This window comes from Salmo salar, chromosome ssa16, assembly GCF_905237065.1.
Source record: "Salmo salar chromosome ssa16, Ssal_v3.1, whole genome shotgun sequence".
Lineage (NCBI taxonomy): Eukaryota > Metazoa > Chordata > Actinopteri > Salmoniformes > Salmonidae > Salmo > Salmo salar.
The window spans coordinates 44,970,993-44,985,303 of NC_059457.1; the positions used below are offsets into that span (position 1 = coordinate 44,970,993).

At 40.2% G+C, this 14,311-nt stretch overlaps 1 protein-coding gene across 1 annotated transcript; it reads right to left on the reverse strand.

The window, feature by feature from the left end:
* Positions 1 to 2,727: 2,727 nt before the first annotated feature.
* antithrombin (protein) lies at positions 2,728 to 13,250 on the reverse strand. Its single transcript, NM_001123632.1, is given in 7 exon segments — positions 2,728 to 3,011; positions 3,235 to 3,474; positions 3,572 to 3,790; positions 3,930 to 4,067; positions 4,937 to 5,152; positions 5,454 to 5,823; positions 13,189 to 13,250. Coding segments are annotated over 6 exon segments (1,359 nt in total). The 5' UTR covers position 5,823; positions 13,189 to 13,250; the 3' UTR covers positions 2,728 to 2,834.
* Positions 13,251 to 14,311: the final 1,061 nt, after the last annotated feature.

A 14,311-nucleotide genomic window follows, 5' to 3' on the forward strand; every position in this document is an offset into this window, starting at 1 on the left:
GAACAAAAATATAAATGCAATATGCAACAATTTCAAAGATTTTACAGAGTTACAGTTCCTAAAAGGAAATCTGTCAATTTAAATTAATTCAGTTGGCCCTAATCTATGGATTTCACATGACTGGGCAGGGGTGCAGCTATGGGTGAAACACTCCTCAGCACCCCCCCCCGCCAAATGATCCCGCAGATGAAGAAGCCGGATGTGGAGGTCCTGGGCTGGCGTGGTTACACATGGTCTGCGGTTGTGAGGCCGGTTGGACGTACTGCCAAATTCTCTAAAACAACGTTGGAGGTGGCTTATGGTAGAGAAATTCATATTAAATTCTCTGGCAACAGCTCTGGTGAACCCTCCTGCAGTCAGCATGCCAATTTTACGCTCCCTCAAAACTTGAGACATCTGTGACATTGTGTTGTGACAAAACTGCTCATTTTAGAGAGGCCTTTTATTGTCCCCAGCAGAAGGTGAACCTGTGTAATGATCATGCTGTTTAATCAGCTTCTTGATATGCCACACCTGTCAGGTGGATGGATTATCTTGGCAAAGGAGAAATGCTCACTAACAGGGACGTAAACAAATTTGTCCAAACATTTTTAGAGAAATAAGCTTTTTGTGCCTATGGAACGTTTCTGGGATCTTTTATTTCAGCTCATGAAACATCAGACAAACACTCTACATGTTGAGTTTATATTTTTGTTCAGTGTATGCATTGATAACATATGTTTTGTTTTTTAAGTGAAGACGCCATTATGGAAGTAGCAATGCAGCTATTATCTTATATTGAAACTAGGGATGCACAAATTTGGAAATTCTTGGTCAATAACCAATATTTTCTTGTCCATGATGGCTGATACCAACTAGCTATTCATCAAAATATTTTGATAAAAATGGTTTTTTTTTTGCTTAAGAAAGTATAGTTTAAACCATGTTTTGAGGCTATATAGTGTTTGTTTACATTTACAAACATTGAGTAAAATAATCTTATTTTGGGTACATAATTCATTTGAGTACAACAATGTATGTTGCAACTGCAGATTGCCCCTTTAACACCATCCACTATTAGTCCAGTTTTTCAGCCATCATCGGTCGATACTGATATGAAAGACTATACAGTATCACACATCCCTGATTGAAACATATGTATTTTAATACTCATGGTTGTAGCTTCAAGATTCTTTACAATGTGATTGCTTCAGCTAACAAAATTTGAAGATGGTCTTGAATTGTTCGATGATGGAAGATTTATGTGAATATTTTAGTCACACTCACAGTTAATGCTTCTAAGCCAGTGGTCACCAACCTTGGTTCTGGGGAGCTCCAATTATGCTGACTTTAGAATTAAAGCATTCAATTAAAGAATTATAGCATTCCAAAGTAGAACTAAAGTGGAATGATTTTAATTGACAGTAGATTTTCAGATACAGTTGATTTCATTCATCTTACAGGTATAGTACATTACAAACCTTGATGCTGGAAAACCTGGAATCCAGATAGAGAAGTGTTCCATCATTATGAAGATGTGTAAAAACGAATTGATTTTTAATCAATTACTATGAAACCGAACAATTATTATGAAACAGAATACAACTTATTTTGTTAAAAATAATAATTTCCACCAGGTTGTGGGTTTGCTTGATTTGAATTTTGGTTTGAATAGCCTTTTGGGGGGTTTGATCAAGATGTATTGTTTCATGCCTTTTTCTTTGTTTAGAACTAAAAGGGCTTTTAAAAAAAAAAAATGTAATAAGCTTGAACTGCTTTAAGTGTATGATTATTGGACCCTTGTATGTGTATTGCTACTGCTGAATGTAGATCAATGACAGGGACATGAACTATCGTGAACTGTCCTCTAGTTTGATCAAACAACAGATTTATGGCGGTTTTCATCATCTCCACTTACCTCTATGTCCTGTGAAGATTCTTACTAAGCTAGTGAGAGGATGACAATAATACAGATATAGTTTATTAAAGTACTGTCCTGAAAAGTCCTGTTTTGACCCAACTGTGAAAAACAACATATGTAGCTAAAAAAATGTTAAGGAATCCAAACATTTGTTACTTTAATATATGGTCAAGCTGAGCCCATATTTAGCAGTGATGCATGTCTTTGTCATAGGTTTTTAATGCCAAACTTGGGAAAGTTCCTGTATCTATATATTTTCTCCAAAACTTGCCAAATAATGATTTATTAGGTGATATTTAATATATTCTACATTTTGTGCTATTATGTCCTTGTTTTGCTGCTTCATTGAGCTCTCGTGTCTTATCAGATATATTCTTTAACAGTTGTCTCAATGTTTATACATAAAGATGCATACGTATATCCAATATGGTTTTGACCACAAAATGCTTACTCCAACAAATCATTAAGCTATGTAATTAATGACTTAAAGTAAAATATTATTTGACATTAAAAATATATTAATAAAAACATTATATCTCAAAGGAAATGGAATATATTACATGACAATATTTAAAACGTTTCCTGTCAAGTGAGGTACAAAACCAGCTGTGGTCTTGCAGGTTATATGTGAAGTTTGTTTTTCTTTTGCATGGTCCTGTTCCTGAAAAAGAAACATTGATTACACTGTAAAGGCCAAAGGTTGATTTGTTATTGTTTTTGATAATGTGAAAATGGGTTACTTCACAATAACCACTATCATTTTCTTCACTAGTACATATTAAAGTACATTCTTCTTAAAGGAAATAAAAATACATCACAAAGTGGTCCACTGTTCATCCCATTTGGTTTATTTTAGATCAATACGGAGATCAGAAGTAGGTAGTTGCATGACATGACAGTTTACATTGGGGAATGACACATCTGAAGTGTGTGATCAGGGGTCACAGGGGTCAGCCACTCGGCCAGTGAACACCATGGTGTTGATGGTGGACTCTCGGATGAGCAGGAGGAAGGGCTTGTTGGCCACAAACATCTCCCGGTTTGAGTTTATGGAACGGCCGACGGCCATTACAGCTGTGGCAGCAGCCGCCTCACTGCCTTCCTCATTCACCTGCAACAGTTGTTTATTTGTTAAGTTACTGGACAAAAATGTTTTGAAAGCTTATAATTTTCATAAGATATAATAAAATTTATCGATGAGTGCCCCAACCGTGTGCCCCAGCCGATGCACGTTTGATCTGTTCATTTGTTTGTTGACGTTTGCTTCCCCAGCTACTTTTAGTGATGATCATTATGGATTTTTGAATCATGATCCTTATGGATACTGTACATACCTCTAGGAATGCTTTATGGAATGCATCGGAAATGTACAGATAATTCGCCTCATCTTCAAGAATGCCTGGCAGGCTGGCGTCCTTGGGGCTGAAGAGGTCCTCGAGCCCCATGGCCTGCAGCTTCTCCTTCAGACTGAAGCTGTCTTCGATGCGGAAGCGTGGCAGATGCACCGACACTGAGGTTTCCCTCATGTTATGCAGCCAGCCAGTCAGCTTCTTCAAGTCCAGGTTCTCCTCCACCTTAGAACATCATCGGCAGAGCGAAAATTCAGTGTGATATAGTACTGTACACTATAATTGTCAGTGAACAGTGTAAATTATGACAGTAGGCACCCACCTCAGACAGGGGTGTGTCTTTGAGAGGTAGGATCAGCACCATGGTGATGTCATCTCCACGGTACGGCAGCTCTAGCACCTGCACCTTGTCTTCCGTGAACCTGCCGTAGTGGAACTTGGTTTCCTGGTACATCATGGACACTGGGCACGTCTTGGACTTACTCACATAGAAGTCAGCCTTGAAGACATTCTTTTTGTCAAATTTGCTTTTCCACTGACCCTGTGAGACAGCAGAGATGACAGTTGAATGGAAGGAAATGGGTGCCTGGGTGGTGGCTATGGAAGGTCATGGAGGCAAAAATTAAGTAGTTTTAGCTTAAAGGCCCTCCATAGGCAGAGAGGAAATAAACTCAACACACCTTGAAATAGATTGTGTTGACCAGGACCAGCACAGTGTTAGAGTTCAGCGAGTCCTTCGGCAGGGTGTTCTGAATCCTGTTCTCAGTCTTGTTTGCGATCCAATCATTGATGGTCACCCGTGACAGTTCTGGCTTCTCCTAAAAGACCCATGGTCACATAATTGCATTTCTACATGGATAGAATTACTTTGGTTCAGAAAGTATTCACACTCCTTGACTTTTTCCACATTTTGTTGTGTTACAGCCTGAATTTAAAATGGATAACATTTTGACTTTGTGTCACTGGCCTACTCACAATAGCCCATAATGTCAAAGTGGATCTGTTTTGAGAAATGTTTGCAAATGAATAAAAAATGAAAAGCTGACATGTCTTGAGTCAATAAGTATAGTATTCTACCCCTTTGTTAGGGCAAGCCTAAATAAGATCAGGAGTAGAAATGTGCTGAACAAGTCACAAAAGTTGCGTAGACTCACTGTGTGCAATAAGTGTTTAATATTATTTTTTAACGACTACCTTATCTCTGTACCCCACACATACAATTATCTATCTGTAAGGTCCCTCAGTCAAGCAGTGAATTTCAAACAGATTCAACCACAAAGACCAGGGAGGTTTTCCAATGCCTGTAAATGAGATTTCTGTATTTCATTTTTTTATACATTTGCAAAAATGTCTAAAAACACGTTTTCACTTTGTCATTATGGGCTATTGTGTGTAGATGGGTGAGAAAAAATATATTTAATCAATTTGGAATTCAGGCTGTAACAACAAAATGTTAAATAAGTCAAGGGGTATGAATACTTTCTGAAGGCTCTAATTACTCAGCTGTGTGACTGCAGATAAATACCAAGTCGTAATGGTGCATGTAATTGATTGGACTTAACGCTGTTCCATTATAGTAATAAGTGGTTTAACTCTTGAACACACAGTGTTATTAAGAGTATATAATATATATTTGTGGAAATGCAAAATGAAGCTGTAGGCTATAGACAATGCAAGAGGGAAAGACCTTGAAGTTGAGTGGCATGAGTTTGGCTCCATACACCAGCTCACTGATATTCTGGTAAATCTCATTGAAGGCCAGAGACTTTTCTCCAAAAAGACGGTTGGCTGAGATCAGTTCTGTCGTCTTGTCTTTCTTGCGGTACAGGCGACAGTTTAGCTTGGCGAAGAAGAAATGCACTTGGTCCGACGTCTTCTCTTTGATTGTGTCAAACTCAAACACCTGAATTGAGATTGAGACAGAGATCAGACATTGGGATGCCCTGAGCTGTTATTGGTTGTGGCCATTCATTTTAAAAGAAAATGTTTCTCACTAGAGGAGCAAGAAAGAGTGAACACGTGAATTGATAGAAACCCCACATTTCTAAGTTCTTCCTGCCTAATGTGGATGAAAAAATGCTGAATGAGTCATGTACTTGTAAATTGTATAGTAAGTCTCAAATCTTGGTTTTATATTTTGGCCTTTTGATGTTGGTTACCAGGCCCATTTAACAGTCCTGTGGGCTACGCTTCAGACCCCTTACATTCATAATCTGTTTTAGCGTGTTGTTGCAGGCGCCCAGCTTGGTCATAGCAAAGGCTGAGGAGATGCTGATAGGGGACATGAAGATGTTTGACTCGCTGGGTTTGCCCTGGGCTAGCTGCTTGAACAGGGACAGGGCGAAGCGACTGTTGGCCTTGGACAGCTCCCACACCCGGGGATTGGTGTTCTCAGGGACTTTCTCCGGGATAGCGTCCCCTGTCGGGGCTTCGTCCTCGGGGCTGCGGTAGATGCACCTGGGCTCCAGGGGCACGTCTTTGGGCTTGGCATTGCAGATGTCTTTGAACGCCTGGGAGGTTGACAGCAAGGGCAATAGCAGCCCCAGCGTCCACACAAACTGGGGAAGCCTCATTCTGCGGGGAGAGGGGTCTGGGTCAGGGTATAGCAGGGCAGTGATGGAAAAAGTACCCAATTGTCATACTTGAATAAAAGTAAAGATACCTTAATAGAAAATGACTAAAGTAAAAGTGAAAGTCACCCAGTAAAATAGAGTAAAAGTCTAAAAGTATTTGGTTTTAAATATACTTAAGAATCAAAAGTAAATGTAATTGCTCAAATATACTTAAGTATCAAAAGTAAAAGTATAAATAATTTCACATTCCTTATATTAAGCAAAGCAGAAGGCACCATTTTGTTTTTTTATTTATGGACAGCCAGGGGCACACTCCAAAATTCAGACATAATTTACGAACTAAGCATTTGTGTTAAGTGAATCTGTCAGATCAGGTAGTAGGGATGACCAGGGATGTTCTCTTGATAAGTGTGTGAATTGGACCATTTTCCTGTCAAGCTAAGTATTCAAAATGTACTTTTGGGTGTCAGGGAAACTGTATGGAGTAAAACATACATTATGTTCTTTAGAAATGTAGTGAAGTAAAAGTAAAAAAAGTTGTAAAAAATATAAAGTACAGATACCAAAAAAAAAAACGACTTAAGTAGTACTTTAAAATACGTTTACCTAAGTACTTTACACCACTGTAGCAGGGTTATTCAACTCCTTTGGTCATTGGTCAATGGCTAATTTATAAACCAGCTGTCTGTGTGGACTCTGGCTGATCGATGGCATGTATCCTGAGTGGCGCAGCAGTCTAAGGCACTGCATCGCAGTGCTAGAGGCGTCACTACAGACCCGGGTTTGATCCCGGGCTGTATCACAACCGGCCGTGATTGGGAGTCTCATATAGGAGAGCACAATTGGCCCAGCGTCGTCTCGGTTAGGGGAGGGTTTGGCCGGGGTAGGCCGTCATTGTACATAAGAATTTGTTCTTAACTGACTTGCCTAGTGAAATAAAATGTAAATGTAGGGATCAATGAAGTATCAGGGGAAGGGGAAACTACCAGACACTGCAGCTCTAGTGGACAGTGCAGCCAAAGACAGTATGAAAATAGGTGGAAACTACTTCTTCAGTAGAAATCACCGATCACACATGTAGGCGATGTCATGGTGACGTTGGCTAGCTAAACTCATGCGCAGAAACAAGTCATCAGATCTAACTGTCATCTTGCGCCGAACTGTGCATTTGCAGGCCGTCAAATCAAAGGCACTCCTTCAATATAAAGTTGTTTTTGACAAAAATTAGTCAGTTTGCCACTTTCACAAGGTTAGAGTAATAACATGTTCAACTACTAAAGACATTGGCTCAAATCTAGGTTGAGGCTTTAGGGATTTGAAAAATTAACTAAAAGGAATACCTTTTCACTTCTCTCATTGACTTCTCAAACCCCAAACCTGGTCTGTTTCGCAAGCGTTCCCGAAAGTCTTGCGAAGTTGCGCCTCTAGGTCTCGAGCAGTGGTTCCCAAGGTTTTTATAGTCCCGTACCCCTTCAAACATTCAAGCTCCAGCTGCGTAGCCCCTCTAGCACCAGGCAGTGTTGCCAACTCCTCAGTAAGGAAAGTAGCTATTGGCTGTCCTAAAAGTCGCTAGAAGTTGCTAAATGACATCATCACCTAATTTGCCATGTGCATGTAATTGTGATGGACGCTGTAGGAGAGAGGAATAACGTTGTGGGAGAGACAAAAAGTGAGTAAAAAACACCCTAAATATGTTTAGAACTACAAATGAGCAAGCTGCAGGGTGTGGCACACACAGCGAATAAGAACCAGATATTTGAGGCCATACTCCTCCCATTGTTAATCCCCGTCATAACAGAGGCATTGTCAGTCCCTATCCCCAGGAGTTCTCTCTTTTTTAACCTGTTGGGGCTACAGGTTAGCAATGAACCCCGAGACGGGATTGCTAACAAGGCTGGAAATTCAAAACATCAAAAATCTAATAATTTCAATTTCTCAAACAATCAACTATTTTACACAATTTAAAAGATAAACATCTCCTTAATCTAACCACATTGTTCGATTTTCAAAGAGGCTTTACGGCAAAAGCATAAAGTAAGATTATGTTAGGACAGTACATAGCCACAAAAGTACAAACATCCAGTTTCAATTCAAGGTCAGGCGTCACCAAAAGCAGAAACCAGCTAAAATTATGCACCAACCTTTGACAATCTCCATCAGATGACACTCCTAGGACATTATGTTATACAATACATGCATTTTTTGTTCCATCAAGTTCATATTTATATCCAAAAACAGCATTTTACAGTAGCGTGAAATTCAGATTTTTTTCTTCTCTGAAATGCTTCCGGGTGAACATAACAAAATTACTATTCGAAAACATTGGTAAATTATAATATTGTCATTCAAAGAATAATATATTATCATCTCGTAATTGCTACCGAATGGCCAGATCTCAAAATAACTTTACTGGGAAATCACATTTTGCAATAAACGGGGTGCTATGCTAAGAACAATAGGCTATGCTATACAGTTAGCATCATCTAATATCGATAATAACATTGTAAATATCCCCTTACCTTTGATTATCTCCATCAGAAGGCACTGCCAGGAATCCCAGGTCCAGAACAAATGTGGTTTCTTTTGACAAAGTTCATAATTTATGTCCAAATAACACCAAGTAGTTAGCGTTTAGTATGCTCCCACAAAACGTGGTGGGGGGGGTGTAAAATCACGCCCGAAAAGCTAAAAAACCTAGTAAATAATCTATTTACGTTCGTTCAAACATGTCAAACGTTGTTTAGCATTAATCTTTTGGTCCATTTTTAACGTGAAACATCAGTAAACATCAGTAATATTTTCACACAACCTATCCTATGTCTAGATAAACAATTATGACAAACTCACTCTTCTCAGATTTATGCGCAGGCGCAAAAAAATGAAGTGACGACATGTCAACTTCCCTGCATTCTAATTTGCTCTCTGTTTATCATAGACGCTTCAAACAACTTTATAAAGATCGTTGACATCTAGTGGAAGCCGTAGGAGTTGCGAAATGAATCCTTTCTCACTATGGTATCTATAAAACAATGACACTAAATAGTACAGTCACACAATTCACATTTTTTTTAAATCTATTTTTCACAGGTTTTTGCCTGCAATATGAGTTTTGTTATACTTACAGACACCATTCAAACTGTTTTAGAAAATTCAGAGTGTTTTCTATCCGAATGTGTTAATAATATGCATATCCTAGCTTCTGAGTTGGTGTAGGAGGCAGTTATAAATGGGCACATATCTTTTTCAAAATTTCTCAATACTGCCCCCTAGCCCCAACAGGTTGACAACACTGCTCGAGGAAAGCCACAACAGCACCACTGGCTATAGATTTGGCATCTCCTCCCTCCAACTCAACAAGCCCCAGAAATGTTGATACAATTGTCTGCTTGGTGTCACTAAAGTACCTTATCACAACCCCCAGGTACTTAGAAACACTTACATCCGTGGACTCATCGAGGAGGAGGCTGAAACGCTGGTCACCCACATCTGCGACCAACTTTTTCAGAAAGTATGGTGCGAGAACAACATTAATCATTTCTGTGCACTTTGTCCTGTGCATTTTGAAGTGGGTAGCAGTAGTGGAGTCTGAGAAAGCAGCTCTACATGCTTCTCCAGTGTGATCACATGCCAGCATGGAACAGTGTTCAGCGATAGCTAATGCCATGGTGGCCTCAGCCTTTTTTGCAGAGTGCATTTTTTTTAACCATAAATTGCAGCTTGTTTTGGGTGGAACTGTTATAAGGCTTTGCCTTTCTAGTATGTTTTTGAGTTGTCAGATGTTTTTTTACATCACTAAGTTTGGGGTAGAAATCAGCCTTACAATACAGGCAGTATGCCCGTGTATCATCTCCAATAAACGGCTTCAACCAGCCTTTGAATTCAGGGTTTGATTCCCACTCCTTTCTGTATTTTTGAGTGTACAGTTTAGACTGAGACATGATGAGCTAGCCAGCTAGATGTTTAGCTTATGTCACAGAAGAGGCACACACACAGTGGACAAGGTGAGTAAGTGACTGAGGCTGTGTGAGTCAAATGCAGTGCTTTATTTTTGTGCAGATATATTTTAGACAAAGAACATTTTACATTTACATCCCGCCCTGAATGTAAGCCAGGGTGGGATCAGCCAGCGGCGGCTTCCCGTATGCGAGGTTCATTTGCAGTCTGGACGCGGAGGGGTGAACATCTCCTGCTCTGACTGCAGCTGGGAGGGACTGCTGCGCGAGGACTGGGCCGCCTGTGAGTGCTTTGGGACGGGGGTGGGGCCCACGGCAGCATCCGCTGCTCGTTGAGAAGAGTAAGAACGATACGTGCTTTCACGTCAGTCTCTCCAAAAGTCTCCAATAACACCAGAGAAAGTCACTAGATTTGTAGCTAGTCAAAATTGTTTTAAATGTGTCGGTAGAGGGACAACACTGGCACCAGGGTCAGCACACTCTTAAATGTAGTTTTTTTTGCCAACATTGTAAGCCTGTGTAACCGATGTGAAATGGCTAGTTAGTTAGCGGTGGTGCGCGCTAGTAGCATTTCAATCGGTGACGTCACTCGCTCTGAGACTTGAAGTAGGGTTTCCCCTTGCGTCGCAAGGGCCGCGGCTTTTGTGGCGCGATGGGTAACGATGCTTCGGTGGGTGTCAGTTGTTGATGTATGCAAGGGTCCCTGGTTCGAGCCCGGGTTGGGGCGAAGAGAGGGACGGAACCTACACGGTTACATTGATGCTGTTGACCCGGATCATTGGTTGCTGCGGAAAAAAGGAGGAGGTCAAAGGGGGGGTGAGTGTAACCGATGTGAAATGGCTAGTTAGTTAGCGGTGGTGCGCGCTAATAGCATTTCAATCAGTGATGTCACTCGCTCTGAGACCTGAAGTGGTTGTTCCCCTTGCGTTGCAAGGGCCACGGCTTTTGTGGCGCGATGGGTAACGATGCTTCGTGGGGTGTCAGTTGTTGATGTGTGCAAGGGTCCCTGGTTCGAGCCCGGGTTGGGGCGAAGAGAGGGACGGAACCTACACTGTTACACCTGCAAGACACACACTATAGGATACATTTATTAAACATAAGAATGAGTGTAAGTTTGTCACTTCCCAGTAGCCAGGTTGTGACACAAAAGAGCTCTTATAGGACCAGGGCACAAATAATAATAAATAATTTTGCTCTTTATTTAACCATCTTACATATAAAACCGTATTTGTTCATTGAAAATTGTGAATAACTAACCACAGGCTAATTAGAAGGGTGTGCTTGAAAGGATGAACATAACTCTGCAATGTTGGGTTGTATTGGAGAGAGTCTGTCTTAAATCATTTTCCACACACAGTCTGTACCTGTATTTAATTTTCATGCTAGTGAGGGCCGAGAATCCACTCTCACATAGGTACGTGGTTGCAAAGGTCATCAGTGTCTTAACAGCATGATTTGCCAGGGCAGGATACTCTGAGCACAGCCCAATCCAGATATCTGGCAGTGGCTTCTGATTAAATTACATTTTCTCAGAACCGCTTGTTGCAATTTCGATGAGGCTCTTATGTTCATATATGATATCAGTAAGTGGACTGGAGGCAGGGCATGAAAGGGATAACGATATCCAGTTGTTTGTGTCATCCGTTTCAGGAAAGTACCTGCCTAATGGCGCACCGCTATATCACATTTGACATTACATTTGACATTGTCCGTAAACTTGAATTCATTTGCACACAAAAAAATATCATACAATGATGGAAAGACCTGTTGTGTTGTCCTTGTTAACGCAGACAGAGAAGAGCTCCAATTTCTTAATCATACCTTCAATTTTGTCCCGCACATTGAATATAGTTGCGCAGTCCTTGTAATCCCAGATTCTGATAATTCAGGCGAGAAAAAACATCACCCAGATAGGCTAGTCGTGTGAGGAACTCGTCATCATGAAAGAAGTCAGACAAGTGAAAATGATGTTCAGAAAAGGAAACTTTAAGCTCCTCTCTCAATTAAAAAAAGTGTCAATTACTTTGCCCCTTGATAACCAGCGCACTTGTTGTAAAAGCGTTACATGGTCGCTGCCCATATCATTGCAGAAAATACACGAGAGTTCGGGGCCTTGCTTTAACAAAGTTAGCCATTTTCACTGTTGTGTCCAAAACGTCTTTCAAGCTGTCAGGCATTGCCTTGGCAGCAAGAGCCCCCTGTGCATGCTGCAGTGCCCCCAAGTGGCGTCAGGAGCAACTGCTTGTACGCACGTTACCACTCCACTATGTCTCCCTGTCATGGCTTTTGCGCCATCAGTACAGATACCAACATGAGCAGCAGCTACATACGGACCGTTAGTGTAATTCCCGCGAGAGAGTAACGGTTTATGTGATTGGATGTTAATTATTTGACTAGGCTACCTGTATTTGACATTTTGTTGTTATTTCGCTGAACACGAGGATACTCAGGCGAGAAAAAAAACCTCACCCAAATGTATTGCCCCGTTGGAAAATATAAATGGACTGTTTGAAAATGTGAAGATGTTTTTTTTATTATTATTTTTTAATCAGTTTTATTTGGCGTACCCCGACAGCATTGCGTGTACCCCAGTTTGGGAATACCTGGTCTAGACAAACTGCTGCAGCTCTCAAAGACTAGCGTTGGTATAGTGGTGCTACTGCTGTGTTAATCATTCAAAACAATCAAAATATAATTCCAATAATAGCATGTCATACCATAGGCTTAAACTTGAACGCATTCAATATAACTTTCACCCCCCCCCCCCCTCCCCAAGTCACCAGCCGCCACTGCAGCACACATTTTAACCAACACCATAACACGTTTGAAAATAACTTCCACAGTCCAACATTTTCTTCACATCGTGGGAGCCCGCTGTAAAATAGTGAATGAAACTCAACGTACAAAAAACGAACCAAAGCAAACACGGGAGCTATCAATTTATGATTTGGGGATAATTCATCATTTTAAAGAATTTCCGCTCAGTTAGCTCTCCCAATACGTGATATTTTAATTACACGTCAGGGGTATGTTATGGTATCTCCTTATCAGATGCAGCAGTGAGTGGACCTTACATTTTCTTTAACGTGTATAATATTTTGTCCAGGTCTTGTAAAGTTAGGATGCGCGCAAAACCTCATGAAATATATAATTATGTCAACTCTAGAGTGCCATCTAAGCAACTACACAATGAAAAACAAATAAAAATGTTTAAGTTTGAAGACTTAAAATAAAGAATATTCTGTGTTGAGTTGATCGTGTTTATTCAACTAGCCATTGACAAATGAATACCTGTTGCTAGGCTCAATACGTGGAATCTTTCAACATGCCAATCATAAACCAATCTCACCATGGCATAACCTCTTCAAACCATATTAAACTCTACGTAACAATGTTATGAATTGACGCCTTACCTGAGGGAAATTTCCTTGTAAGTAAATGACTGTGTGGAACGTAAAAATATCGGCTGCGATTTGAGCTGTCGAGTCCCTCATAGGGGACAGGGTCAGTGTCCTGCAGTGCGCCGGGGCTGGAGAAAGGACCATTTACTCAGCTCAACCTTTGAAGTATTGATCGTTGGTCCCACATCCTGTGACCCAATGTTCTAATGTCTTCGCAAGTATTTGTTCATATGAAATGATACAAATAGAACCAAATGCACAGAGAATTGTCACAGTGAGGAACAAGAAAGTACAGGCTCATTCGTATAATCGTACATACTAATATTGATGTAGCAACAGCAAACTGTCTTTAGCCTGCTTAAATACCCCATACGTCGTACACAAAAATGTTGCTCTATGCCATATGAACAGCTGTGTGTGTGTGTGTGTGTGTGTGTGTGTGTGTGGAGAAGTACAAAAGATGGTTAAAAGGCATCAGTTTCACAATATTGTTTAATTACAGTCCCTGCCAGTAAAGAATCACTGTTGCACATCAGTTACATTTACTTCAAACTTCCAGTTCTCCCCTCCTCAAAGAAACAAAACAAAAGCAATTGTATTATACAAAAATGCAATCCCATTTTCACACAGTGAATTCTTTAACAAAGAAAAATGGTATAAGACCTACATCCAAATTGGAGATATCTCATTCTAAACATTCCTTAAGGGAGTATAATATAAAAACAATGTTGAAGTTAAACTTGTACCTTAATTTAAGCAAACTCTTACAAGAAAACTTGGGTAGTAGTAATCAAAAGCAATTACATTTCCCAAAGTTAGAAAATATGTTTAAAAAAAAATGAGAAAAAAATGAGAGAAAAAAAAAAATACAAGAACAGCCCATCTTATTACAAGGAATTCAATTTGAGTGCAAGCAATGAGTGTGTTCAGCGTGAACAAGAAAACAATCTGAAATGAAGCGGTCTCTCCCATTGGGACATGGCCGCTCACATGGAAATCAATTCCCTGTCAGGGTGGTTTAATATGTCATATTAGGTCATCCTATGTTACTTATTTTTTAACTCATCATATGATTGCTAAAAAGGACAACTAAGCCCAAAGTAAACAATTCCACAGTATTTAGTCAAATGAATCA